This window comes from Narcine bancroftii, chromosome 2, assembly GCF_036971445.1.
Source record: "Narcine bancroftii isolate sNarBan1 chromosome 2, sNarBan1.hap1, whole genome shotgun sequence".
NCBI classification, from domain to species: Eukaryota; Metazoa; Chordata; class Chondrichthyes; order Torpediniformes; family Narcinidae; genus Narcine; species Narcine bancroftii.
In genome coordinates this window covers 192,761,561-192,789,374 of record NC_091470.1, presented here as the reverse complement: position 1 = coordinate 192,789,374, position 27,814 = coordinate 192,761,561, and the positions used below count along the sequence as shown (strand labels likewise).

The 27,814-nt window shown below is 57.3% G+C and overlaps 1 protein-coding gene across 4 annotated transcripts in view; it reads left to right on the top strand.

The window, feature by feature from the left end:
* Window positions 1-21,048, top strand: part of LOC138754865 (calmodulin-binding transcription activator 2-like) — an 81,716-nt gene extending 60,668 nt beyond the window's left edge. For all 4 annotated transcript variants that reach the window (XM_069919781.1, XM_069919780.1, XM_069919779.1 and 1 more), the window contains one exon: window positions 18,825-21,048. In XM_069919781.1, coding sequence (XP_069775882.1) covers window positions 18,825-18,888 — 64 coding nt within the window. In that variant the 3' untranslated portion in view covers window positions 18,889-21,048. The remainder of the gene's footprint in view (window positions 1-18,824) is intronic.
* Window positions 21,049-27,814: the final 6,766 nt, after the last annotated feature.

Sequence of the window (27,814 nt, the reverse complement as noted above, 5' to 3'; positions counted from 1 at the left end):
CCTCCGGGGGATGGGACTAACAAACTAACCGTCGGGGTGGGGTCGGGGGGGGGGGGGGGTCCCCCATGGCAACCCTCAGAGGGTCATGTCCCACACATACTGACTCTCACTGGGGGACGGATCCAACACACTAACCCTTGGGGGTGCTGGTCTCCTGGGGGTAATGGGTGCCACACGCTAACCCTCGGGGGGGGGGCGGATCCCACACGCTAACCCTCAGGGAGGTGGATCCCACAAACTAACCCTCGGGGGGTGGTCAGGTCCCACACATACTGACCCTCACCGGGAGACAGGTCCCACACTAACTGACCCTCACTGGGGGGCAGGTCCCACACACTAAACCTCAGGGGGGTGGGTCCCACACGTAAACCCTTGGGGGTGTCAAGTCCCAAACTCACTGACCCTCACTGGGGAACCGGTCCCAAGCACTAACCCTCGGGGGGATGGGTCTCCTGGGGGGAACGGGTCCCACACACTAATCCTCGGGGGGGGGTCAAGTCACAAACACACTGACCCACACTGGGGAACGGATCCCCAGCACTAACCCACGGGGGGATGGGGTCCATACACTAACCATCGGGGGGGGGAGCGGGTCCCCCACGCTAACCCTCAGAGGGTCAGGTCCCACACACACTGACTCTCAATGGGGAGCGGGTCCCACACACAAACCCTCGGGGGGACGGGTCTCCTCGGGGGAACGGGTCCCACACGATAACCCTCGGGGTGGATGGGTCCCACACGCTAACTTTCGGGAGACGAGTCCCATATGCTAACCCTCGTGACGGGTCCCACACGCTGACCCTCACTCGGGGACGGGACCCAAGCACTAACCCTCGGGGAGACCGGTCCCACACGCTGGGGACGGGTCCCACACACTAACACTCGGGGTGGATGGGTCCCACACGATAAATCTCAGGGTACGGGTCCCACATGCTGACCCTCACTGGAGAACGGGTCCCACATGCTGACCTTCACTGGGGGACGGGTCCCAAGCACTAACCATCGAGGGGACGGGTCTCCTTGGTGGACGGGTACCACACACTAACCCTCAGGGGGACTGGTCTCCTGGGGGGAATGTGTCCCACACGCTAACCCTCGGGGGGGCAGGTCCCACACGCAAACCCTCGGGTGGTCAAGTCCCAAACACGCTGACCCTCATTGGGGGACGGGTCCCAAGCACTAACCCTCGGGGGGACGGGTCCCACATTTACTTACCCTCCCTGGTGGGGCAGGTCCCACACACTAACCCTTGGTGGGGCAGGTCCCACATGCAAACCCTCGAGGGGTCAAGTCCCAAACACACTGACACTCACTGGGGAACGGGTCCCACACGCTAACCCTCGGGGCGATGGGGCCCACAAACTAACCATCGGGGGGGTGGGTCCCCCATGCTAACCCTCAGAGGGTAATGTCCCATACACACTGTCTCTCAATGGGGGACGGGTCTCACACGCTAACCCTCGGAGGGGATGGGTCCCACACGCTAAATCTCGGGGTACGAGTCCCACACGCTGACCCTCACTAGGGGACGAGTTCCACATGCTGACCCTCACTGTGGAACAGGTCCCACACACTAACCCTCGGGGGAGGGCCCCACACGCTAACCCTCGGGAGGTCAGGTCCCTCACATGCTGACCTTCACTGGGGGACAGTTCCCACACATTAACCCTCGGGGGGACAGGTCCCACACACTAACCCTTGGGGGGACAGATCCCACAAGCTAACCCTCGTGCGAATGGCTACCACACGCTAATCCTCGGAGGGGATGGGTCCCACACGCTAACCCTCGGGGGGGGTCAGGTCCCGCACTTACTGACACTCACTGGGGGACAGGTCGCACGCACACTGACTCTCACTGGTGGACGGGTCACACACAATAACCCTCGGGGGGACTGGTCTCCTGGGGGGAATGGGTCCCACACGCTAACCCTCGGGGGGGCGGGTCCCACACGCAAACCCTCAGGGGGTCAAGTCCCAAACACGCTGACCCTCATTCGGGGAACAGGTCCCACATGATAACCCTCGGGGTGGATGGGTCCCACAAGCTAACTTTCGGGAGACGAGTCCCCCGTGCTAACACTCGTGACGGGTCCCATACGCTGACCCTCACTGGGGGACAGGTCCCACACACACTGACTCTCAATGGGGTTCGGGTCCCACACACTAACCCTCAGGGGTCTGGTCTCCTGGGGGGAAATGGGTCCCACACGCTAACCCTCGGGGGGTCGGGTCCCACACACTAACCCTCGGGGGGTTCAGGTCCCACATGTACTGACCCTCACTGGGGAACGGGTCCCACACGCTAACCCTCGGGGGGATGGGGCCCACACACTAACCATCGGGGGGTGCTGGTCACCCACGCTAACCCTCGAAGGGTCAGGTCCCACACACACTGACTCTTACTGGGGGACGGGTCCCACACATAAACCCTCGGGGGGACGGGTCTCCTCGGGGGAACGGGTCCCACACGATAACTCTCGGGGGACGAGTCCCACATGCTAACCCTTGTGACGGGTCCCACACGCTGACCCTCATTGGAGGACGGGTCCCACACACTGACCCTCTCTGGGGGGGTTCCCAAGCACTAACCCTCGGGGGGACATGTCCCACACGCTGGGGATGGGTTCCACACGCTAACCCTCAGGGTGGATGGGTCTCACACGCTAAATCTCAGTGTACAGGTCCCACACGCTGGGGCCTTCACTGGGGGACGGGTCCCACACGCTGACCCTCAGGTGACCGATCTCCTGGGGGGAATGGATCCCACTCGCTAACCCTCGGGGATGCAGGTCCCACACGCTAACCCTCGGGGGGTCAGGTCGCAAATATACTGACCCTCACTGGGTAACGGGTCCCACACACTAACCCTCAGGAGGATGGGACCCACAAACTAACCCTCGGTGGGGGGGGGGGGGCGGGACCCCACGCCAACCCTCAGAGGGTCAGCTCCCACACACACTGACTATCATGGGGGACGGGTCCCACACACTAACCCACAGGAGACGGGTCTCCTCGGGGATACGGGTCCCACATGCTAATCCTCGGGATGGATGCATCCCACATGCTAAATGTCGAGGTACGGGTCCCAATCCTAACCCTCAGGGGGACAGGTCTCCTCGGGGAAACGGGTCCCACACACTAATCCTCGGGGTGGATGGGTCCGGAACGCTAACTCTTGGGGGACGGGTCGCACACGCTAACCTTCGGGGGGTCAGGTCCCACATATACTGACCCTCACTGGGGGACGGGTCCCACAAACAATGACCCTCATTGGGGGCGGGTCCCACAACTAACTCTTTGGGGGGAGGGTCACACACGCAAACTCTCGGGGGGTCAAGTTCAAAACACGCTGACCCTCACTGGGGGATGGGTCCCAACCACTAAACTCGGGGGGATGTGTCCCACCCGCTGACCCTCACTGGGGGACGGATCCCACACTAACACTCGGGAGGATGGGTCCCACACGCTGACCCTCGTGGGGGATGGGTCCCACACATACTGATCATCACTGGGGAACAGGTCCCACACACTAACCTTCGGGGGTGGGTGGGTCCCCCACGCTAACCCTCAGAGGGTAATGTCCCATACACACTGTCTCTCACTGGGGGATGGGTATCACACGCTAACCCTCGGAGGGGATGGGTCCCACACGCTAAATCTCGGGGTACGAGTCCCACACGCTGACCCTCACTAGGGGACGAGTTCCACATGCTGACCCTCACTGTGGAACAGGTCCCACACACTAACCCTCGGGGGAGGGCCCCACACGCTAACCCTCGGGAGGTCAGGTCCCTCACATGCTGACCTTCACTGTGGGACAGTTCCCACACATTAACCCTCGGGGGGACAGGTCCCACACACTAACCCTTGAGGAGACAGATCCCACAAGCTAACCCTCGTGCGAATGGCTACCACACGCTAATCCTAAGAGGGGATGGGTCCAACACGCTAACCCTCGGGGGGGTCAAGTCCCGCACTTACTGACACTCACTGGGGGTCAGGTCCCATGCACACTGACTCTCACTGGGGGACGGGTCACACACAATAACACTCGGGGGGACTGGTCTCCTGGGGGGAATGGGTCCCACACGCTAACCCTCGTGGGGGGCGGGTCCCACACGCAAACCCTCAGGGGGTCAAGTCCCAAACACGCTGACCCTCATTCGGGGAACAGGTCCCACACGATAACCCTCGGGGTGGATGGGTCCCACACGCTAACTTTCGGGAGACGAGTCCCACGTGCTAACACTCGTGACGGGTCCCACACGCTGACCCTCACTGGGGGACAGGTCCCACACACACTGACTCTCAATGGGGTTCGGGTCCCACACACTAACCCTCAGGGGTCTGGTCTCCTGGGGGGAAATGGGTCCCACACGCTAACCCTCGGGGGGGGTCAGGCCCCACATGTACTGACCCTCACTGGGGAACGGGTCCCACACGCTAACCCTCGGGGTGGATGGGTCTCACATGCTAAATCTCAGTGTACAGGTCCCACACGCTGGCCCTCACTGGGGGACGGGTCCCACACGCTGACCCTCAAGTGACCGATCTCCTGGGGGGAATGGATCCCACTCGCTAACCCTCGGGGATGCAGGTCCCACACGCTAACCCTCGGGGGGTCAGGTCGCAAATATACTGACCCTCACTGGGTAACGGGTCCCACACACTAACCCTCGGGAGGATTGGACCCACAAACTAACCCTCGGTGGGGGGGAAGGGGGCGGGTCCCCCACGCCAACCCTCAGAGGGTCAGCTCCCACACACACTGACTATCATGGGGGACGGGTCCCACACACTAACCCTGGAGGGGGCTGGTCTCCTGGCGGTAATGGGTGCCACACGCTAACACTCGGGGGTGCAGATTCCACACACTAACCCTCGGGGGGTCAGGTCCCACACATTCTGACCCTCACTGGGGGAAGGTTCCCAAATTCACTGACCCTCACTAGAGGGTGGTTCCCACACACTAATCCTCGGGGTGGATGGGTCCCACATTTACTGACCCTCCCTGGGGGGCAGGTCCCACACACTAATCCTTGGTGGGGTGGGTCCCACATGCAAACACTCGAGGGGTCAAGTCCCAAACACACTGACCCTCACTGGGGAACGAGTCCTACACGCTAACCCTCGGGGCGATGGGGCCCACAAACTAACCATCGGGGGGGCGGGTCCCCCACGCTAACCCTCAGATAGTCAGGTCCCACACACACTATCTCTCACTGGGGGACGGGTTCCACACACAAACCCTAGGGGAGACGGGTCTCCTCGGGGGAACGGGTCCCACACGATAACCCGCGGGGTGGATGCGTCCCAAACGCCAACTCTCGGAGGACGAGTCCCACATGCTAACCCTTGTGACGGATCCCACACGGTGACACTCATTGGGGGACGGGACCCACACACTGCTCCTCACTGGGGGCGGGTCCCATGCACCAACCCTCAGGGGGGCAGGTCCCACACGCTGGTGATGTGTCCCACACGCTAACCCTCAGGGTGGATGGGTCTCACACGCTAAATATCAGGGTATGGGTCCCACACGCTGACCCTCATTGGGGGACGGGTCCCACATGCTGACCTTCACTGGGTGACAGGTCCCAAGCACTAACCCTCGAGGGGACGGGTCTCCTCGGGGGAACGGGTCCCACACACTAACCCTCGGGGGGTCAGGTCCCGCACATACTGACCCTCACTGGGGGACAGGTCCCACACACACTGACTCTCACTGGGGGACGGGTCCCACACACTAACCCTCGAGGGGATGGGTCCCTCATGCTGACCCTCACTGCGGGACGGGTCCCACACGTTGACCCTCACTGGGGGACGGGTCCCAACCACTAACCATCGGTGGAACGGGTCCCACACACTAACCCTCGGGGGGACTGGTCTCCTGGGGGGAATGGGTCCCACACGCTAACCATCGGGGGGGCGGGACCCACACACTAACCCTCGGGGCGTCAGGTCCCGCACATACTGACACTCACTGGGGGATAGGTCCCACACACACTGACTCTCACTGGGGGACGGGTCCCTCATGCTGACCCTCACTGGGGGACGGGTCCCAATCACTAGCCCTCGGGGGGACGGGTCTCCTCGTGGGAACGGGTCCCACACCTAACCCTCGGGGGGTCAGGTCCCGCACATACTGACTCTCACTGGGGGACGGGTCCCACACACTAACTCTGGAGGGGCTGATCTCCTGGGGGTAATGGGTGCCACACGCTAACCCTCGGGGGGTCAGGTCCCACTCATTCTGACCCTCACTGGGGGAAGGGTCCCAAATTCACTGACCCTCACTAGAGTGCGGGTCCCACACACTAATCCTCGGGGTAGATGGGTCCCACATTTACTGACCCTCCCTGGGGGGCAGATCCCACACACTAACCCTTGGTGGGGTGGGTCCCACATGCAAACACTCGAGGGGTCAAGTCCCAAACACACTGACCCTCACTGGGGAACGAGTCCCAAATGCTAACCCTCGGGACGATGGGGCCCACAAACTAACCACCGGGAGGGCGGGTCCCCCACGCTAACACTTAGATAGTCAGGTTCCACACACACTATCTCTCACTGGGGGACGGGTTCCACACACAAACCCTTGGGGGGGATGGGTCTCCTCGGGGGAACGGGTCCCACACACTAACCCTCGGGGTGTCAGGTCCCGCACATACTGACCCTCATTGGCAGACAGGTCCCACACACACTGACTCTCACTGGGGGACGGGTCCCACACACTAACCCTGGAGGGGGCTGGTCTCCTGGGGTGTAATGGGTGCCACACGCTAACCCTCGGGGGGGCGGATCCCACACACTAACCCTCGGGGGGTCAAGTCCCAAACACACTGACCCTCACCGGGGAACAGGTCCCAAGAACTAACCCTCAGGGGGACGGGTCTCCTCGGGGGAACGGGTCCCACACACTAACCCTCAGGAGGATGGGACCCACAAACTAACCCTCGGTGGGGGGGGGGGGGGGGCGGGACCCCACGCCTACCCTCAGAGGGTCAGCTCCCACACACACTGACTATCATGGGGGACGGGTCCCACACACTAACCCACAGGAGACGGGTCTCCTCGGGGATATGGGTCCCACATGCTAATCCTCGGGATGGATGCGTCCCACATGCTAAATGTCGAGGTACGGGTCCCAATCCTAACCCTCAGGGGGACAGGTCTCCTCGGGGAAACGGGTCCCACACACTAATCCTCGGGGTGGATGGGTCCGGAACGCTAACTCTTGGGGGACGGGTCGCACACGCTAACCTTCGGGGGGTCAGGTCCCACATATACTGACCCTCACTGGGGGACGGGTCCCACAAACAATGACCCTCATTGGGGGCGGGTCCCACAACTAACTCTTTGGGGGGAGGGTCACACACGCAAACTCTCGGGGGGTCAAGTCCCAAACACGCTGACCCTCACTGGGGGATGGGTCCCAACCACTAAACTCGGGGGGATGTGTCCCACCCGCTGACCCTCACTGGGGGACGGATCCCACACTAACACTCGGGAGGATGGGTCCCACACGCTAACCCTCGTGGGGGATGGGTCCCACACATACTGATCATCACTGGGGAACAGGTCCCACACACTAACCTTCGGGGGTGGGTGGGTCCCCCACGCTAACCCTCAGAGGGTAATGTCCCATACACACTGTCTCTCACTGGGGGATGGGTATCACACGCTAACCCTCGGAGGGGATGGGTCCCACACGCTAAATCTCGGGGTACGAGTCCCACACGCTGACCCTCACTAGGGGACGAGTTCCACATGCTGACCCTCACTGTGGAACAGGTCCCACACACTAACCCTCGGGGGAGGGCCCCACACGCTAACCCTCGGGAGGTCAGGTCCCTCACATGCTGACCTTCACTGTGGGACAGTTCCCACACATTAACCCTCGGGGGGACAGGTCCCACACACTAACCCTTGAGGAGACAGATCCCACAAGCAAACCCTCGTGCGAATGGCTACCACACGCTAATCCTAAGAGGGGATGGGTCCAACACGCTAACCCTCGGGGGGGGTCAAGTCCCGCACTTACTGACACTCACTGGGGGTCAGGTCCCATGCACACTGACTCTCACTGGGGGACGGGTCACACACAATAACACTCGGGGGGACTGGTCTCCTGGGGGGAATGGGTCCCACACGCTAACCCTCGTGGGGGGCGGGTCCCACACGCAAACCCTCAGGGGGTCAAGTCCCAAACACGCTGACCCTCATTCGGGGAACAGGTCCCACACGATAACCCTCGGGGTGGATGGGTCCCACACGCTAACTTTCGGGAGACGAGTCCCACGTGCTAACACTCGTGACGGGTCCCACACGCTGACCCTCACTGGGGGACAGGTCCCACACACACTGACTCTCAATGGGGTTCGGGTCCCACACACTAACCCTCAGGGGTCTGGTCTCCTGGGGGGAAATGGGTCCCACACGCTAACCCTCGGGGGGGGTCAGGCCCCACATGTACTGACCCTCACTGGGGAACGGGTCCCACACGCTAACCCTCGGGGTGGATGGGTCTCACATGCTAAATCTCAGTGTACAGGTCCCACACGCTGGCCCTCACTGGGGGACGGGTCCCACACGCTGACCCTCAAGTGACCGATCTCCTGGGGGGAATGGATCCCACTCGCTAACCCTCGGGGATGCAGGTCCCACACGCTAACCCTCGGGGGGTCAGGTCGCAAATATACTGACCCTCACTGGGTAACGGGTCCCACACACTAACCCTCGGGAGGATTGGACCCACAAACTAACCCTCGGTGGGGGGGAAGGGGGCGGGTCCCCCACGCCAACCCTCAGAGGGTCAGCTCCCACACACACTGACTATCATGGGGGACGGGTCCCACACACTAACCCTGGAGGGGGCTGGTCTCCTGGCGGTAATGGGTGCCACACGCTAACACTCGGGGGTGCAGATTCCACACACTAACCCTCGGGGGGTCAGGTCCCACACATTCTGACCCTCACTGGGGGAAGGTTCCCAAATTCACTGACCCTCACTAGAGGGTGGTTCCCACACACTAATCCTCGGGGTGGATGGGTCCCACATTTACTGACCCTCCCTGGGGGGCAGGTCCCACACACTAATCCTTGGTGGGGTGGGTCCCACATGCAAACACTCGAGGGGTCAAGTCCCAAACACACTGACCCTCACTGGGGAACGAGTCCTACACGCTAACCCTCGGGGCGATGGGGCCCACAAACTAACCATCGGGGGGGCGGGTCCCCCACGCTAACCCTCAGATAGTCAGGTCCCACACACACTATCTCTCACTGGGGGACGGGTTCCACACACAAACCCTAGGGGAGACGGGTCTCCTCGGGGGAACGGGTCCCACACGATAACCCGCGGGGTGGATGCGTCCCAAACGCCAACTCTCGGAGGACGAGTCCCACATGCTAACCCTTGTGACGGATCCCACACGGTGACACTCATTGGGGGACGGGACCCACACACTGCTCCTCACTGGGGGCGGGTCCCATGCACCAACCCTCAGGGGGGCAGGTCCCACACGCTGGTGATGTGTCCCACACGCTAACCCTCAGGGTGGATGGGTCTCACACGCTAAATATCAGGGTATGGGTCCCACACGCTGACCCTCATTGGGGGACGGGTCCCACATGCTGACCTTCACTGGGTGACAGGTCCCAAGCACTAACCCTCGAGGGGACGGGTCTCCTCGGGGGAACGGGTCCCACACACTAACCCTCGGGGGGTCAGGTCCCGCACATACTGACCCTCACTGGGGGACAGGTCCCACACACACTGACTCTCACTGGGGGACGGGTCCCACACACTAACCCTCGAGGGGATGGGTCCCTCATGCTGACCCTCACTGCGGGACGGGTCCCACACGTTGACCCTCACTGGGGGACGGGTCCCAACCACTAACCATCGGTGGAACGGGTCCCACACACTAACCCTCGGGGGGACTGGTCTCCTGGGGGGAATGGGTCCCACACGCTAACCATCGGGGGGGCGGGACCCACACACTAACCCTCGGGGCGTCAGGTCCCGCACATACTGACACTCACTGGGGGATAGGTCCCACACACACTGACTCTCACTGGGGGACGGGTCCCTCATGCTGACCCTCACTGGGGGACGGGTCCCAATCACTAGCCCTCGGGGGGACGGGTCTCCTCGTGGGAACGGGTCCCACACCTAACCCTCGGGGGGTCAGGTCCCGCACATACTGACTCTCACTGGGGGACGGGTCCCACACACTAACTCTGGAGGGGCTGATCTCCTGGGGGTAATGGGTGCCACACGCTAACCCTCGGGGGGTCAGGTCCCACTCATTCTGACCCTCACTGGGGGAAGGGTCCCAAATTCACTGACCCTCACTAGAGGGCGGGTCCCACACACTAATCCTCGGGGTAGATGGGTCCCACATTTACTGACCCTCCCTGGGGGGAAGATCCCACACACTAACCCTTGGTGGGGTGGGTCCCACATGCAAACACTCGAGGGGTCAAGTCCCAAACACACTGACCCTCACTGGGGAACGAGTCCCAAATGCTAACCCTCGGGACGATGGGGCCCACAAACTAACCACCGGGAGGGCGGGTCCCCCACGCTAACACTTAGATAGTCAGGTTCCACACACACTATCTCTCACTGGGGGACGGGTTCCACACACAAACCCTTGGGGGGGATGGGTCTCCTCGGGGGAACGGGTCCCACACACTAACCCTCGGGGTGTCAGGTCCCGCACATACTGACCCTCATTGGCAGACAGGTCCCACACACACTGACTCTCACTGGGGGACGGGTCCCACACACTAACCCTGGAGGGGGCTGGTCTCCTGGGGTGTAATGGGTGCCACACGCTAACCCTCGGGGGGGCGGATCCCACACACTAACCCTCGGGGGGTCAAGTCCCAAACACACTGACCCTCACCGGGGAACAGGTCCCAAGAACTAACCCTCAGGGGGACGGGTCTCCTCGGGGGAACGGGTCCCACACACTAACCCTCGGGGGGTCAAGTCACAAATACACTGACCCTCACTGGGGAACGGGTCCCAAGCACTAACCCTCGGGGGGATGGGGTCCACACACTAACCATCGGTGGGGGGAGCTGGTCCCCCACGCTAACCCTTGGAGGGTCATGTCCCAAACACACTGACTCTCACTGGGAGACGGGTCCCACACACAAACCCTCGGGGAACAGGTCCCACACGATAACACTCGGGGTGGATGGGTCCCACACGCTAACTCTTGGGGGACGAGTCCCACGTGCTAACCCTCGTGACAGGTCCCACACGCTGACCCTCACTGGGGAACGGGTCCCAAGTACTAACCCTTGGGGGGATGGGTCCCACACGATAAATCTCAGGGTACGGGTCCCACACACTGACCCTCTTTGGGGAACGGGTCTCACATGCTGACCTTCACTGGGGGACAGGTCCCAAGCACTAACCATCGAGGGGACGGGTGTCCTCGGGGGAACAGGTCCCACACACTAACCCTCGGCGGGTCAGGTCCCGCACTTACTGACCCTCACTGCGGGACGGGTCCCACACACTGACCCTCGGGGGGACTGGTCTCCTGGGGGGAATGGGTCCCACATGCTAACCATCGGGGGGGCGGGACCCACACACTAACCCTCGGGGCGTCAGGTCCCGCACATACTGACACTCACTGGGGGACGGGTCCCACACACACTGACCCTCATTGGGGCACGGGTCCCAAGAACTAACCCTCGGGGGGATGGGTCCCACATATACTGACCCTCACTGGGGGGGCAGGTCCCACACACTAATCCTTGGGGGGGCAGGTCCCACATGCAAACCCTCGGAGGGGTCAAGTCCAAAACTCACTGACACTCACTGGGGAATGGTTCCCACACGCTAATCCTCAGGATGGATGGGTCCCACATACTAAATGTCGAGGGACGGGTCCCACATCCTAACCCTCGGGGGGATGGCTCGCACACGCTAAACATTGGGGTGGATGGGTCCCACACCCTAATTCTTGGGGTACGGGTCGCTCATGCTGACCCTCACTGGGGGATGGGTCCCAAGCACTAAACCTCGGGGGGACGTGACCCACACACTGATTCTCAAGGGGTCAGGTCCCGCAGAAACTGACCCTCAATGGGGTCAGGTCCCACAGGCTGACACTCACTGGGGGACGGGTCCCAAGCAGAACTCTCGGGAGGACGAATCTACTCAGGGAAACCGGTCCCACACTTAACCCTCGGGGGGTCAGGTCCCGCACATACTGACCCTCACTGGGGGACAGGTCCCACACACAATGACTCTCTCTGGGGGTTGGGTCCCACACACTAACCCTCGGGGTGGGGGGGGGTGGTCTACTGGGGGTAATAGGTGCCACATGCTAATGCTCAGGAGGGCGGATCCCACACTAACCCTCGGGGGGGTCAAATCCCACACTTACTGACCCTCACTGGGGGATGGGTCCCACACACACTGACCCTCACTGGGGGGCGGGTCCCACACACTAAACCTCAGGGGGGTGGGACCCACACGCAAACCCTCGGGGCGACAAGTCCCAAACACACTGACCCTCACTGGGGAATGGGTCCCAAGCACTAACCCTCGGGGGGTCAGGTCCCGCACATACCGACCCTCACTGGGGGACACGTCCCACAAACACACACAGACTCTCACTGGGGGACGGGTCCCACACACTAACCCTCGGGGGGTCTGATCCCACATATACTCACCCTCACTGGAGGGCAGGTCCCACAAACTAACTTTCGGGGGTGGGTGGGTCCCCACGCTAACCCTCAGAGGGTAATGTCCCATACACACTGTCTCTCACTGCGGGACGGGGTCTCACACGCTAACCTCAAGAGGGGATGGGTCCCACACGCTAAATCTCGGGTAACGAGTCCCACATGCTGACCATCACTGTGGAACAGGTCCCACACACTAACCCTCGGGGGAGGGCCCCATACGCTAACTCCCGGGAGGTCAGGTCCCTCACATGCTGACCTCACTGGGGGACAGTTCCCACACATTAACCCTTGGGGGGACAGGTCCCACACACTAACCCTTTGGGGGACAGATCCCACAAGATAACCCTCGTGCGAATGGCTCCCACACGCTAATCCTCGGAGGGGATGAGTCCCACACGCTAACCCTCGGAGGGATGAGTCCCACACGCTAACCCTCGGGCTAAATCTCAGGGTACGGGTCCCACACGCTCAACCTTACTGAGGGACAGTCCCACATGCTGACCTTCACTGGGGACAGGTCCCAAGCACTAACCCTCGAGGGCATGGTTCTCCTCGGGGGAACGGGTCCCACACACTAACCCTCGGGGGGTCAGGTCCCGCACATACTGAACCTCACTGGGGGACAGGTCCACACACACTGACTCTCACTGGGGGACAGGTCCCACACACTAACCCTCGGGGTGACTGGTCTCCTGGGGGGAATGGGTCCCACACGCTAACCCTTGGGGCGTCACTTCCCACATATACTGACCCTCATTGGGGGCGGGTCCCACACACTAACCCTTGGGGGGGGCGGGTCCCACACGCAAACCCTCGGGGGATCGTCCCAAACTCACTGACCCTCACTGGGGAACGGGTCCCACACACTAACCCTCGGGGGATGGGACCCACAAACTAACCCTCGGGGGGTGGGGGGCGTTTCCCACACCAACTCTCAGAGGGTCAGGTCCCACACACACTGACTCTCACTGGGAGATGGGTCCCAAACACTAACTCTCAGAGGGTAATGTCCCACACACACTGAATCTCACTGGGGGACGAGTCCCACACGCTAACCATCGGGGTGGATGGGTCCCACATGCTAAATCTCAGGGTATGGGTCCCACACGCTGACACTCATTGGGGGACAGATCCCACACTAACACTCGGGAGGATGGGTCCCACACACTAACTCTCGGGGGGGGGGGCCTACACACTAACCCTCGTGGGGTCAGGTCCCACACATACTGACCATCACTAGGGGACAGGTCCCACACACTAACCCTCGAGTGTGGTGGGTCCCCCACGCTAACCCTCAGAGGGTAATGTCCCATACACACTGTCTCTCACTGGGGGACGGGTCCCACACGCTAACCCTCGGAGGGGATGGGTCCCACACGCTAAATCTCGGGGTATGGGTCCCACACGCTGACCCTCACTGGGGGACGAGTTCCACATGCTGGCCCTCACTGTGGAACGGGTCACGCACACTAACCCTCGGGGGAAGGCCCCATACGCTAACCCTCGGGAGGTAAAGTCCCACACATGCTGACCTTCACTGGGGAACAGTTCCCACACATTGACCCTTAGGGGGACAGGTCCCACACACTAACCCTCAGGGGGACAGGTGCCACATGCTAACCCTCATGGGAATGGCTCCCACACGCTAATCCTCGGAGGGAATGGGACCCACACGCTAACCCTCGGGGGGACGGGTCTCCTCGGGGGAACGGGTCCCACACACTAATCCTCGGGGGGTCAGGTCCTGCACATACTGACCCTCAAAGGAGGACAGGTCCCACACACACTGACTCTCACTGGGGGACGGGTCCCACACACTAACTCTCGGAGGCTGGTCACCTGGGGGTAATGGGTGCCACACACTAACCCTCGGACAGGCGGATCCCACACGCTAACACTCGGGGGGGGGTCAGGTCCCACACATTCTGACCCTCACTGGGGAACGGGTCCCACACACACTGACCTTCACTTGAGGACGGGTCCCATACACACTGACCCTCACCTGGGGGCGGGTCCCACACACTAACCCTCAAGGGGTCAGGTCCCGCACATACTGACCCTCACTGGGGGACAGGTCCCACACACATTAACTCTCACTGGGGACGGGACCCACAAACTAACCCTCGGTGGGGCTGGTCTCCTGGGGGTAATGGGTGCCACACGCTAACACACGGGGGGGCGGATCCCACATGCTAACTCTCGGGGGGTCAGGTCCCGCACATACTGACCCTCACTGGGGGACTGGTCCCACACACACTGACTCTCACTGGGGACGGGTCCCTCACACTAAACCTTGGGGGGGCTGGTCTCCTCGGGGGAACGGGTCCCACACACTAAGACTCGGGGGCGCGGATCCCACATGCTAACTCTCGGGGGGTTTAGGTCGCACACACACACTGACCCTCACTGGGGTCGGGTCCCACACACTAACCCTCAGGGGGGTGGGTCCCAAACGCAAACCCTCGGGGGTCAAGTCTCAAACACACTGACCATCACTGGGGAACGGGTCCCACACTCTAACCCTCGGGAGTATGGGTCCCACACTCCCTCGTGGGGACGGGTCCCTCACGCTAACCCTCAGAGGGTCAGGTCCCACACACACTGAATCTCACTGGTTACGGATCCCACACACTAATCCTCGGGGTGTATGGGTCCCACACACTTAATCTCGGGGTATGGGTCCCACACGCTGACCCTCACTGGGGGATGGGTCCCACACACAATGACCCTCATTGGGGGCAGGTCCCACACACTAACCCTTGGGTGGGTGGGTCCCACACGCAATCTCTCGGGGGGTCAAGTCCAAAACACGCTGACCCTCACTGGGGGATGGGTCCCAACCACTAAACCTCGGGGGGATGGGTCCCACCCGCTGACCCTTACTGGGGGACGGATCCCACACTAACACTCGGTGGTGGGTGGGTCCCCCATGCTAACCCTCAGAGAGTAATGTCCCATACACACTGTCTCTCACTGGGGGACGGGTCCCACACGCTAACCCTCGGAGGGGATGGGTTACACACGCTAAATCTCGGGGTACGAGTCCCACACGCTGACCCTCACTAGGGGACGGGTTCCACATGCTGACCCTCACTGTGGAACAGGTCCCACACACTAACCCTCGGGGGAGGGCCCCACACACTAACCCTCGGGAGGTCAGGTCCCTCACATGCTGACCTTCACTGGGGGACAGTTCCCACACATTAACCCTCGGGGGGACAGGTCCCACACACGAACCCTTGGGGGGACAGATCCCACACATACTGACCCTCACTGGGGGATAGGTCCCACACACACTGACTCACTGGGGGACAGGTCCCACATGCTGACTACTCTGGGGGACGTGTCCCAAGCACTAACCCTCGGGGGGGACGGGTCTCCTCGGGGGAACGGGTCCCACACACTAACCCTCGGGGGGTCAGGTCCCACACACGAACCCTTGGGGGGACAGATCCCACAAGCTAACCCTCGTGCGAATGGCTCCCACACGCTAATCCTCGGAGGGGATGGGTCCCACACGCTAACCCTCGGGGGTACGGGTCCCACACATACTGACCCTCACTGGGGGATAGGTCCCACACACACTGACTCACTGAGGGACGGGTCCCTCACACTAAACCTTGGGGGGGCTGGTCTCCTCGGGGGAACGGGTCCCATACACTAACACTTGGGGGGGCGGATCCCACATGCTAACTCTCGGGGCGTTTAGTTGGCACACACACACTGACCCTCACTGGGGTCGGGTCCCATACACTAACCCTCAGGGGGGTGGGTCCCAAACGCAAACCCTCGGGGGTCAAGTCTCAAACACACTGACCATCACTGGGGAACGGGTCCCACACTCTAACCCTCGGGAGTATGGGTCCCACACACCCTCGTGGGGACGGGTCCCTCACGCTAACCCTCAGAGGGTCAGGTCCCACACACACTGAATCTCACTGGTTACGGGTCCCACACGCTAATCCTCGGGGTGTATGGGTCCCACACACTTAATCTCGGGGTATGGGTCCCACACGCTGACCCTCACTGGGGGATGGGTCCCACACACAATGACCCTCATTTGGGGCAGGTCCCACACACTAACTCTTGGGTGGGCGGGTCCCCACACGCAATCTCTCGGGGGGTCAATTCCAAAACACGCTGACCCTCACTGGGGGATGGGTCCCAACCACTAAAACTCGTGGGGATGGGTCCCACCCGCTGACCCTCACTGGGGGACGGATCCCACACTAACACTCGGGAGGATGGGTCCCACACACAAACCCTCGGGGGGGGGGGCCTACACGCTAACCCTCGTGGGGGATGGGTCCCACACATACTGACCATCACTGGGGGACAGGTCCCACACACTAACCCTCTGAGGGGATGGGTCCTACACGCTAAATCTCGGGGTACGAGTCCCACACGCTGACCCTCACTAGGGGACGAGTTCCACATGCTGACCCTCACTGTGGAACAGGTCCCACACACTAACCCTCGGGGGAGGGCCCCACACGCTAACCCTCAGGAGGTCAGGTCCCTCACATGCTGACCTTCACTGGGGAAACAGTTCCCACACATTAACCCTCGGGGGGACAGGTCCCACACACGAACCCTTGGGGGGGACAGATCCCACACATACTGACCCTCACTGGGGGATAGGTCCCACACACACTGACTCACTGGGGGACGGGTCCCACATGCTGACTCTCTCTGGGGGACGTGTCCCAAGCACTAACCCTCGGGGGGACGTGTCTCCTCGGGGGAACGGGTCCCACACACTAACCCTCGGGGGGGTCTGATCCAACACATGAACCCTTGGGGGGACAGATCCCACAAGCAAACCCTCGTGCGAATGGCTCCCACACGCTAATCCTCGGTGGGGATGGGTCCCACACGCTAACCCTCGTGGGTACGGGTCCCACACATACTGACCCTCACTGGGGGATAGGTCCCACACACACTGACTCACTGGGGGACGGGTCCCACATGTTGACTCTCTCTGGGGGACGTGTCCCAAGCACTAACCCTCGGGGGGACGGGTCTCCTCGGGGGAATGGGTCCCACACACTAACCCTCGGGGGGTCAGGTCCCGCACATACTGACCCTCACAGGAGGACAGGTCCCACACACACTTATTCTCACTGGGGGACGGGTTCCACACTAACTCTCAGGGGGCCTGTCTCCTGGGGGTAATGGGTGCCACACGCTAACCCTCGGGCGGGTGGATCCCACACGCTAACCCTTGGGCTAAATCTCAGGGTACGGGTCCCACACGCTGAACCTTACTGGGGGACAGGTCCCACATGCTGATCTTCACTGGGGACAGGTCCCAAGCACTAACCCTCGAGGGCATGGGTCTCCTCGGGGGAACGGGTCCCACACACTAACCCTCGGGGGGGGTCAGGTCCCGCACATACTGAACCTCACTGGGGGACAGGTCCCACACACACTGACTCTCACTGGGGGACGGGTCCCACACACTAACCCTCGGGGTGACTGGTCTCCTGGGGGGAATGGGTCCCACACACTAACCCTTGGGGGGTCAGGTCCCGCACATACTGACCCTCACTGGGGACGGGTCCCACACACTAACCCTCGCGGGGGCTGGTCTCCTGTGGGTAATCGGAGCCACACGCTAACACTCGGGTGGTCGGATCCCACACGCTAACTCTCGGGGGGTCAGGCCGCACACATACTGACCCTCACTGGGGGATGGGTCGCACACACACACTGATCCTCACTCGGGTGGGTACCACACGCTAACCCTCAGGGGTTGGGTCCCACACGCAAACCCTCGAGGGGTCAAGTCTCAAACACACTGACCCTCACTGGGGAACGGGTCCCACACTCTAACCCTCTGGAGGATTGGTTCCACACACCCTCCTGGGGGCGGGACCCCCACGCTAACCCTCAGATTGTCAGGTACCACACACACTGACTCTCACTGGGGGAACGGGTCCCACGCGCTAACCCTCGGGGGACAGGTCTCGCACGCTAACCCTCAGTGGAAGGGTCCCACACGCTGACCCTCACTGGGGATGGGTCCCACGAACTGACCCTCACTGGGGGACGTGTTCCAAACACATTGACGCTGTCCATTCGTGTTGTCTTATCTCTTACAGGATGAAGGAACTGCGACAGGCGCAGGAACTGGAGGGGGTCCCAATCCATGGGCTGACAACATAAGTGTTGGCTGCCGGCACTACCTGTGTGTGGGGAGTCACTGGGGTTGTTGACATCCTGGGGTGACCTCACCGCCTCCATCCACTGACCTCATCTGTTCCAGCTGAGTGAGAAATGCACTAGCAAAGGATGGGGGGGGGGGGGGCCAGCTCCACTGGGGTCCGTGATGCAAGGGCCGTCTCTGCGGGGGTCCAGCACTTCAGAGGTGGGCCGCAGGGGTCCGGGATGCAGGAGCTGGCTCCACATGTTCTGCAGGAGTCTGGAGCAGTGCAATTCCAGGCCCACTGGGGTCCTGGGTTTTGTTAAGGGGTCTGTGCCCACAGGTCTCGGGGACATAGGGGTTTCGAGGGGACCTAGGGTTTTGGAGGGTGTCGGGTCAAGGGGGTATTGAAGGGTCCCAGGGTCACGGGGGTATCGAGGGGTGCCAGAGTCGTGGGGGCATTGAGGGGTCCCAGGATCATGGGGGTGTTCAGATGTCACTGGGTCATGGGTGTGTCAAGAAGTTGAGGGAAGGGTTCTCATGTCATGGGCATGTTGAGGGGTTCCACTGTCCAGCTACTGATGCAGGACAGTGACCCGGCCCCTGACCCACAATCCCTGCCACTTGCCCCCTGCCCCCTGCTAGTGGTGGGGCTGTGAGTGATGCTCCAGGTGAGGGGAATGGATGTTAATGCTCAGCCAATCAGGCGAAGATGGGGGAGAGTGAACTTCCCTCACCTTTCTCCCCTCTCCTATCCCTCCTTCCTCCCTCCTGTTCTCCCCTTCCTCTCCCCTTATCTCTTCACTCCTCCCCCACCCCTCCTCAGCCCCACTCCATCTTCACCCCCATCCCCACTCTCTATCCCCTTTCTCTCCCCCTCCCTCCCACTCCTTCCTTCCTTTCATTCCCTCCTTTTCTACACCTCCTTCCCACCCTTATCTCTGCCCTCTCTCTTCCTCCCACCTCTCCCTTCTCCTCCTCACCCTCTTCCTCTTCTCTCCCCCACCTTCCCTACCTTCTCCACTGCTTCCACCCCCTCTCCCTCCCTCCTTTCTCCCCTCCCTCCTGTCCCCATCTCTCTCTCCTGTCCCCACTCCCTTTCTCCTACCCCTTCTTAATGACTCCATCCCTCCTGTCACTCTCCCTCCCTCCCAACTCTCCTCTCCCCCCCCCCCACCACACTTTTTCCGGGGCCGGGATGAATGGGATACACTCTCTTTCCCACTGTTGCTGCTTCCCCCACATGGCAGTTCTCTCGCTGACACCCGAGGGCTCAGTACCGGTTCACGGACACGCAGCTGGAGTACGAAGCTCGGGAAGAGGAGCAAGGTGGGGAGGAGAGTGCAACCTCATTCATTCCATCTCTCCTCCCATTCCTCCGGTGACATGTCTGCCCACGCCCTCATCTTCTTTCATGGTGAGAATGAATGCAACCGTGAGGGGCAGCACCCCACAGCTGCTTAAACCTTCCACCATCTTGCTGCGATTTCCTCGTTATCCTCCTCTCTGTAATTTCCCCCATCCCGATGGTCCCTCCACCTTCTGTCTATAATGATTATGGCTGGGCCTCTTTCCCCTTGTATGTACCACCCGCATTTCTCTCAGACACTCTCAACCCCTTCGTCTTCAGCCCCTGCTAAAGGTCTATCGACCCCTTTCCCATGAAGCAGTTTCTTCCACCGACTATGTAAAAAATATTTGTTACGCAAGGTGAAAACCACCCCCCTGGTTGAGAATGGCTGGGACTCTAGATGAAGGGTCCTGCCCTTATGGGTGCTGCCTGAGCCACTGAGTCCCTCCAGCAAGTCTGTGCTTGACACCCCCCCCCCCCGTCTCTCCGCTCTCGTTCCGTCCGTCTCCGAGGCTGCCCACTGGAGCAGGGTGGGGGAGTAGGTGGGCATGCGGGGATGGCCTGGAGGGGAGGGTTACTCACCACTCTCTGCCCCACCACCCCCACTTCGTCAGGTGATGTGAGACAGTCGGATGGTGTCCATTAGATCTCATGCACACCCCAGAGTGTTTGGGAAACGGCTCCTTGTCCGCGTGCACTCGAGATATGGAGCCGAGGTGTTCTGTCTGTGACAAGTCACGGCTCCTTACATTGTTCACTTGTCTTTGACACCAGTCTCTTTATTTCAATATTTACTAAATGAAACTTTGCTAAATTAAACTTTAGTTGAGAACATGCGTCTGTTTCACTTGCCTTCTCCGATGCTGTCAATGTTGGATGGAACAGCACAGCCCACGGTGTTGTGCTGACATAAAAATTAAACCCTCCCTACCCCATAACCCTCTATTTTTCTTCTTAAATTCCCCCAATGTTCCAGCCTCCACCACCACCCCCGGCAAAGCATTCCCGGCCCCCACAACTCTCTGTGTAAAATACTTAACCCTGACATCTCCCCTAAACTTTCCTTCCTTCACTTTGTCCACACGTGTTTGCAGATCCAACCCTGGGAAACAGGTGCTGGGCATCCACCGTATCTCTGCCTCTCAGCATCTTGTCGGCCTCTATCAAGTCTCCTCTCATCCTTCTACGCTCCAAAGAGAAAAGTCCCAGCTCTGCGAACATGCCTCATAAGACTTATTTCCCAATCCAGGCAACATCCTGGTGAATCTCCTCTGCCCCCTCTCCACATTTTCCATCTCCTTCCAGTAATGAGGTGACCAGAAGTGAACACAATCCTCTAATTTTGGTCTCACCAGAGATTTGTACAGTTGCAACATGACCTCTCTACTCCTGAACTCAGTCCCCCCATTAATGAAGCCCAACATCCCATAGGCCTTCATAACTATCCTACTAACCTGTGGGTGACCTTGAAGGGTGTATGGATTTGAACCCCAAGGTCCCTCTGTTCATCCACACTGTGAAGTAACCGACCATTAACCCTGTCCTCAGCCTTCTGCTTTGTCCTTCCAAAATGCATCATCTCACACTTATCCAGATTGAAATCCATCTGCCACTTTTCTGCCCAACTCTGCATCCTGTCTCTATCATCTTGTAACCTTTGACAACCTTCAGCTCCATCCACAACTCCTCCAACCTTCATGTTCAAAATTATTGGCCCATCCTTCCACTTCATCCAGGACATTCATAAAAATCACCAAGAGCAGGGGGTCCAAGAACAGATCCCTGTGGGCCCTCCACTAGTCACTGACCTCCAGGCAGAATACTTTCCTTCCACTACTACTCTCTGCTTTCTTCCAACAAGCCAATTCTTATCTACACAGCCAAGGTTCCACTGATCCTGAGCCTCGAGACTTTCTGGATGAGTCTCCAGATGGTGTGGGACATTGTTAAATGCCTTGTTAAAATCCACATAGACCAAATCTACCACCTGACCGTCATCAATTTATTTTGTTACCTCCTCAAAAGACTCCATTAGGCTCATGAGGAATAACCTTTCCTTCACAAAGCCCTGCTGACTATCCTTGAGTAGACTGAACTTCTCCAAATGCTCATAGATCCTATTCTTAAGAATCCTCTCCATTAGTTTACACACCACTGACGTAAGACTCGCTGTCTATAATTCCCAGGATTCTCCCTATTACCTTTTTTAAACATTTGTCATTCTCCAATCGTCCGGCACCTCCCCTGTGGCCAAAGAAGATTCAAACATTATAACTACTGCCCCAGCTCCCTCTTCCATCACTTCCCACAGCAGCCCGGGGTATATTGCGTCCCCTGGGGACTTATCAATCTTGATGTGTTTATGAAGATCCAACACTTCCTCTTCCTTAATCTCCACATTATCCAGTCACAGGCGTTCAATTTCAACCTAGCCCTGATCAAGGTCCTTTTGTCTGGTGAATACTGACGCAAATACTGTTCAATTTCAACCTAGCCCTGATCAAGGTCCTTTTGTCTGGTGAATACTGACGCAAATACTGTTCAATTTCAACCTAGCCCTGATCAAGGACCTTTTGTCTGGTGAATACTGACGCAAATACTGCTTAAAGAAATCTCTTGGTGCCTGCCACATTGACCACCGCCAGTGGGCTGATATCCCCTCCAACCGTGCATCTTGGCGCCTCACAGTTCGGCGGGCAGCAACCTCCTTTGAAGAAGACCGCAGAGCCCACCTCACTGACAAAAGACAAAGGAGGAAAAACCCAACACCCAACCAACCAATTTTCCCTTGCAACCACTGCAACCGTGCCTGCCTGTCCCACATCGGACTTGTCAGTCACCAACGAGCCTGCAGCAGACGTGGACATACCCCTCCATAAATCTTCGTCCGTGAAGCCAAGCCAAAGAAAGACTGATGCAAAGTATTCATTTAGAACCTCCTCAACCTCCAGGAACACGTTGCCTCCTTTATCCTTTAGTGACCCCTCCTTCATTCTCATCATCCTTCTTCACATACGCATAGAACACCTTGAGGTTCTCCTTAATTCTACCGGCCAAGGTCTTCTCATGCCCCCTTCGAGCTCTCCCTAAGTCCTTTCATAAGCTCCTTCCTGGCCACCAGACACTTCTCATGAGCTCTTCCTGTCTCCTATATCTAATGTTTACTTCCTTCTTACTCTTGTCTAAATGCCTGACCTGCTTCATTGGCCACAGTTCCCTTTTCTACCATCTTTTCCTTGTCCCAGTGAGTCAAACCTATCCTGAACCCAGCGCAAGTGGTCCCTAAACTTCCTCTACATTTCATCTGCGCTTTCACCATTAAACATCACATTCCGAGAGGAGTCACGTGATGGAGTAGTGGCCGGACGGTGAACTCCAGCCCTCTCCAGAAAAGTCGGGAAAAACAAAGGAAAACACAAAGGCACAGAAATAAAAGTTACAGAAAAGTGAGTATAAAGGTGGAAAGAAGATGGCGACAAAAAAAGAAAAATCGAAAGCAACGGTAAGAAGAGAGGAAGAGAAGACAAAGGAGGAAAAAGGTGAAGGCCTTACCTGTCCGAAGAGGCCCGCTGCGGAGAGAGAAACCCGCTCCCTCAGGTCGGTAAATAATGGACTACAAAAATGGCTCACAGAGCCGAGTAAAAGTGCGCAACCGCGCATGCGCGATACTTCGCACATGCGCGATGCGAATGAAAAAAAACACACCGACGGGAGGGGGGACCAGCTGGGGAGTCGATCTCCACAGCCGGCAACGACAGCTGCAGAACACCTGCAGCAAGAAGAGGCCACAGAAGACAATAGAAACAAGAAAGAAGAGGAGGAAAGGGCACCAAAGAAACAACAGATGGTCAACCCAGAGGAAGAAGAAGAGGAAGAGGAAGAGTACAGTGAAATAGAAGAAGAAAAGAAAGGCAAGATAAAGGATATACTTGCTCTTATTAAAGGATACATGGAGTCATTTAAAGAATGGCAAACACAGGAATTTAAGGATTTAAGAAAAAGAATAAACAACACAGAAGAGAAAATAAATAAAATGGAGATGACCTTAACAGAAATGGGAAAGAAAATGGACAAGATGGAAGAGCGGGCAGTAGCAGCAGAAATGGAGGTAGAAGACTTAAAAAAGAAATTGGAGAAATCTAATAAAAAAACTAAAGAAACACAAGAACTACTAGCTCAAAAAATAGATACAATGGAAAACCATAACAGAAGAAATAACATAAAGATAGTGGGCCTTAAGGAAGATGAAGAAGGCAAGAATATGAGGGAGTTTATAAAAGAGTGGATCCCTAAGACCCTAGGATGTCCAGAACTACAGCAAGAAATGGAAATAGAAAGGGCACATAGAGTATTGGCCTCTAAACCACAACCACAACAAAAACCAAGATCTATTGTAGTAAAATTCCTAAGATATACTACAAGAGAAAAGGTACTGGAGAAGACAATGGAAAAAGTAAGAGAGGGCAACAAACCACTGGAGTACAAAGGGCAAAAAATCTTCATTTATCCAGATATAAGTTTTGAACTCCTAAAGAAGAGAAAAGAGTTCAATACAGCAAAGGCGATTTTATGGAAGAAAGGGTATAAATTTATACTAAAGCATCCAGCGGTATTGAAAATATTTATTCCAGGACAACAAAACAGACTATTCTCGGATCCAGAAGAAGCACGAAAATTTGCAGAACAATTACAAAAATAGACTGAGGGAGGAAGACGGGTAATGAGAGTTAAAATGATCACATTGATATGTATGTGGGTAAAGACAAAAATAGACTGAGGGAGGAAGACGGGTAATGAGAGTAAAAATGATCACGATTGATATGTATGCGGGTAAAGAGGTATAAGAGTGAATAGAGACAATGAGCATACATGAATGTATCTGTACTTAGAGGAAAATATAGATAGTATAGACAAGAATTAATAAGGGAAGGTAATGGAATAGAGAGAATAAGGAGGGAATTAAAAGAGTGACCTTTGTGACATATGAAAAGTGAAATCTTTTCTGGGGGAGGCGGGGTGGGGGGAAATAGCGGTCACTGCAAAATCAGTTGACGCTTGCGAGTGGATTCGCAAATCCAAATGGAGAGGGGAGATGTGGTTGTCCGACAAGGGATAAAGGACAACTCAAGAGGTGAAGGGGAGATTGGGGATAAATAAGATAGAAATAGGAGAATAAGGAAAATGTTGGATGTTGTAGGAATGTTGTCTTATAAAGAGTTGAAAATAAGAAAACAGAAATGGAAAAGGAGGAAAGGTAATGATGGAAAAACGGAAAGAGAAGATAAACAAAATATAAAAGGGCTACGCTGAACTATATGTCTTTAAATATTAATGGAATACATAACCAAATTAAAAGGAAGAAACTACTAAATTTAAATGAATAAATGTATTCCATTAGAAAAAATAACATATAGGTTAAGAAATAATATTGAAATATTCGAACAAGTATAGGAGTCTTACATTAAATACAATAGCGAAAACCTACCGGGGACAAACATTACCTAAGTTGATGGAAGGAGAAGGAAAGAAAAGAATGGACTCAGTAGAATTTCTGGTGTAATTTTGTTGAAGGACAACATTGTCTGACTGGCTTAATGCAACCTAGATTGTATACCTAAAATGGATGAGAGGGGGGCGTGGGGGGGTGCTTTGGGAGGAAAGGGGGGGGGAAGAAAAAGTCACTGTATATGTGTGAAAAAGAAATAGTGTATATCATGGCTAATGTGATTTATGGTGTGAAAAATAAAAAATTTAAAAAAAACAAAAAAACATCACATTCCAATTTATTCCCGCTAGTTCCTGCTTCATCCCTTCATAATTTGCCTTCCCCAATTAAGCACTTTCCTAGTTTGTCTTTTTATCCTTTTCCATTGCTGTGTTGAAGCTCAGGGAGTTGTGATCACTCCCACCAAGAGCTCCATCACCTGACCAGGTTCATTCCTCAGAACCAGATCCAGTTTGGCCTCTCCTCTCGCCGGCCGGTCCGCAGACTGGGTCACGAATCCTTCTTGGACACTCCTGACAAATCCAGCAGTCAATAGGTGCCAGTCAATATTAGGGAAGTTGAAATCACCCATAACTACAATCCTGTATTTTGTGCACGATTCCAAAATCTGCCTGGTTATCTGCTACGTGGGGTCCTGAGGGCTATTTGGGGGCCTGAAGAGGGCTCCCAGCCCAGTGAGAGCTCCCTTCCTGTATGATTTTCCACTCACACTGACTCAGTGGATCCTCCCTCTGCAGCCCCTCCTTTTCTATGGCCGTGATACTGTCCCTGACCAGTAATGCTACTCCACGCCCTTTTCTACCTCCCACTCTATTCGTTTTAAAACACCTAAACCTTGGTCGCTGCATCAGCCAATCCTGTCCTTCCTCCAGCCAGGTTTCAGTAACAGCCACAACATTGTAGTTCCACGTACTGATTCAAGCTCTAAGTTCATCCTTTATTCCTAATACTCCCAATGTTGAAATAGACACCTTCCAACCCCTCTAACTGGCTCCCTCTAGGTTCTGTCCCCTGCCCGTCCATCCTCTCCAACTCAGAACACCTCGCATCATGCTTCTGTCTTTCTACCCTAATCTCTGCCCTCACATTCTGATTCCCACCCCCTGTCAAACCAGTTTAAACCACCCCCCCCCCCCAACAGGTCGAGCAAACCTGCCCGCCAGGATATTGGTCCCCTCCAGTTCAGATGCAGCCCGTCCTTTTTGTACAGGTCAGACCTTCCCCAGAAGAGATCCCAATGATCCAGAAATTGGAACCCCTGCACCAACTCTTCATGCATTCATCTGCCACAACTTCCTGTTCCTATCCCCTCCAGTGCGTGGCACAGGCAGCGATCCTGCGATTACCACACTTGACGTCTTGCTTTTTAACTACTTTTCTAACTCCATATTCCCTCTTCAGGACCTCATCCCTACTCCGACCTACTGTATGTCATTGGTCCCCTCGTGGACCACAACATCTGGCTGCTCACCTTCTCCCTCCAGAATGCTCTGAACTTGATCAGAGACATCCCAGACCCTGGCACCTGGGAGCCTAGATCTTGTTCAAGGAACCTCCCATCCACTTGTCCTGTGCACGAGTCCCCAATCAACCATTGCTCTCCTCCCCACCCTCCTTCCTCTCCGAGACAAGGGGTCACCCTCTATGCTGGAGATGTGACCACCTCAACTTGTTCTCAGGTAGGTCCCCTCCACCAGCAGCCTCTAAAACATTCTACCTGTTGAGGGGAACGGCCAGAGGGGTATCTGCTCTTTCTGCCTCTTCCCCTTCCCTCTCTTGTTACCTGTCTCCTGACCTTTAGGGACGACTACCTCTCAAGATCCATTTCATCCTAACTCAGTTTGTCAGGAGCTGGATGCACCTTTTACATCATCAGCAAGAAACGAGCTGTCCCTGACTTTCCTATTTTTGATCTCTGCCCACACTGCCTCAGTGGGTATTTCCCTAATTGGCAATGTTAACCCCTCCGTCTCCATTTGTCCCCTTCTCTTTCCCATCTAAAACCTCGACACCCATTCCTGTCTCTGGAATATTTCATCTGCTAACGCAGTCCACAACCTCTGCATCCAACCTCTGCTTGATCCCATTCCTT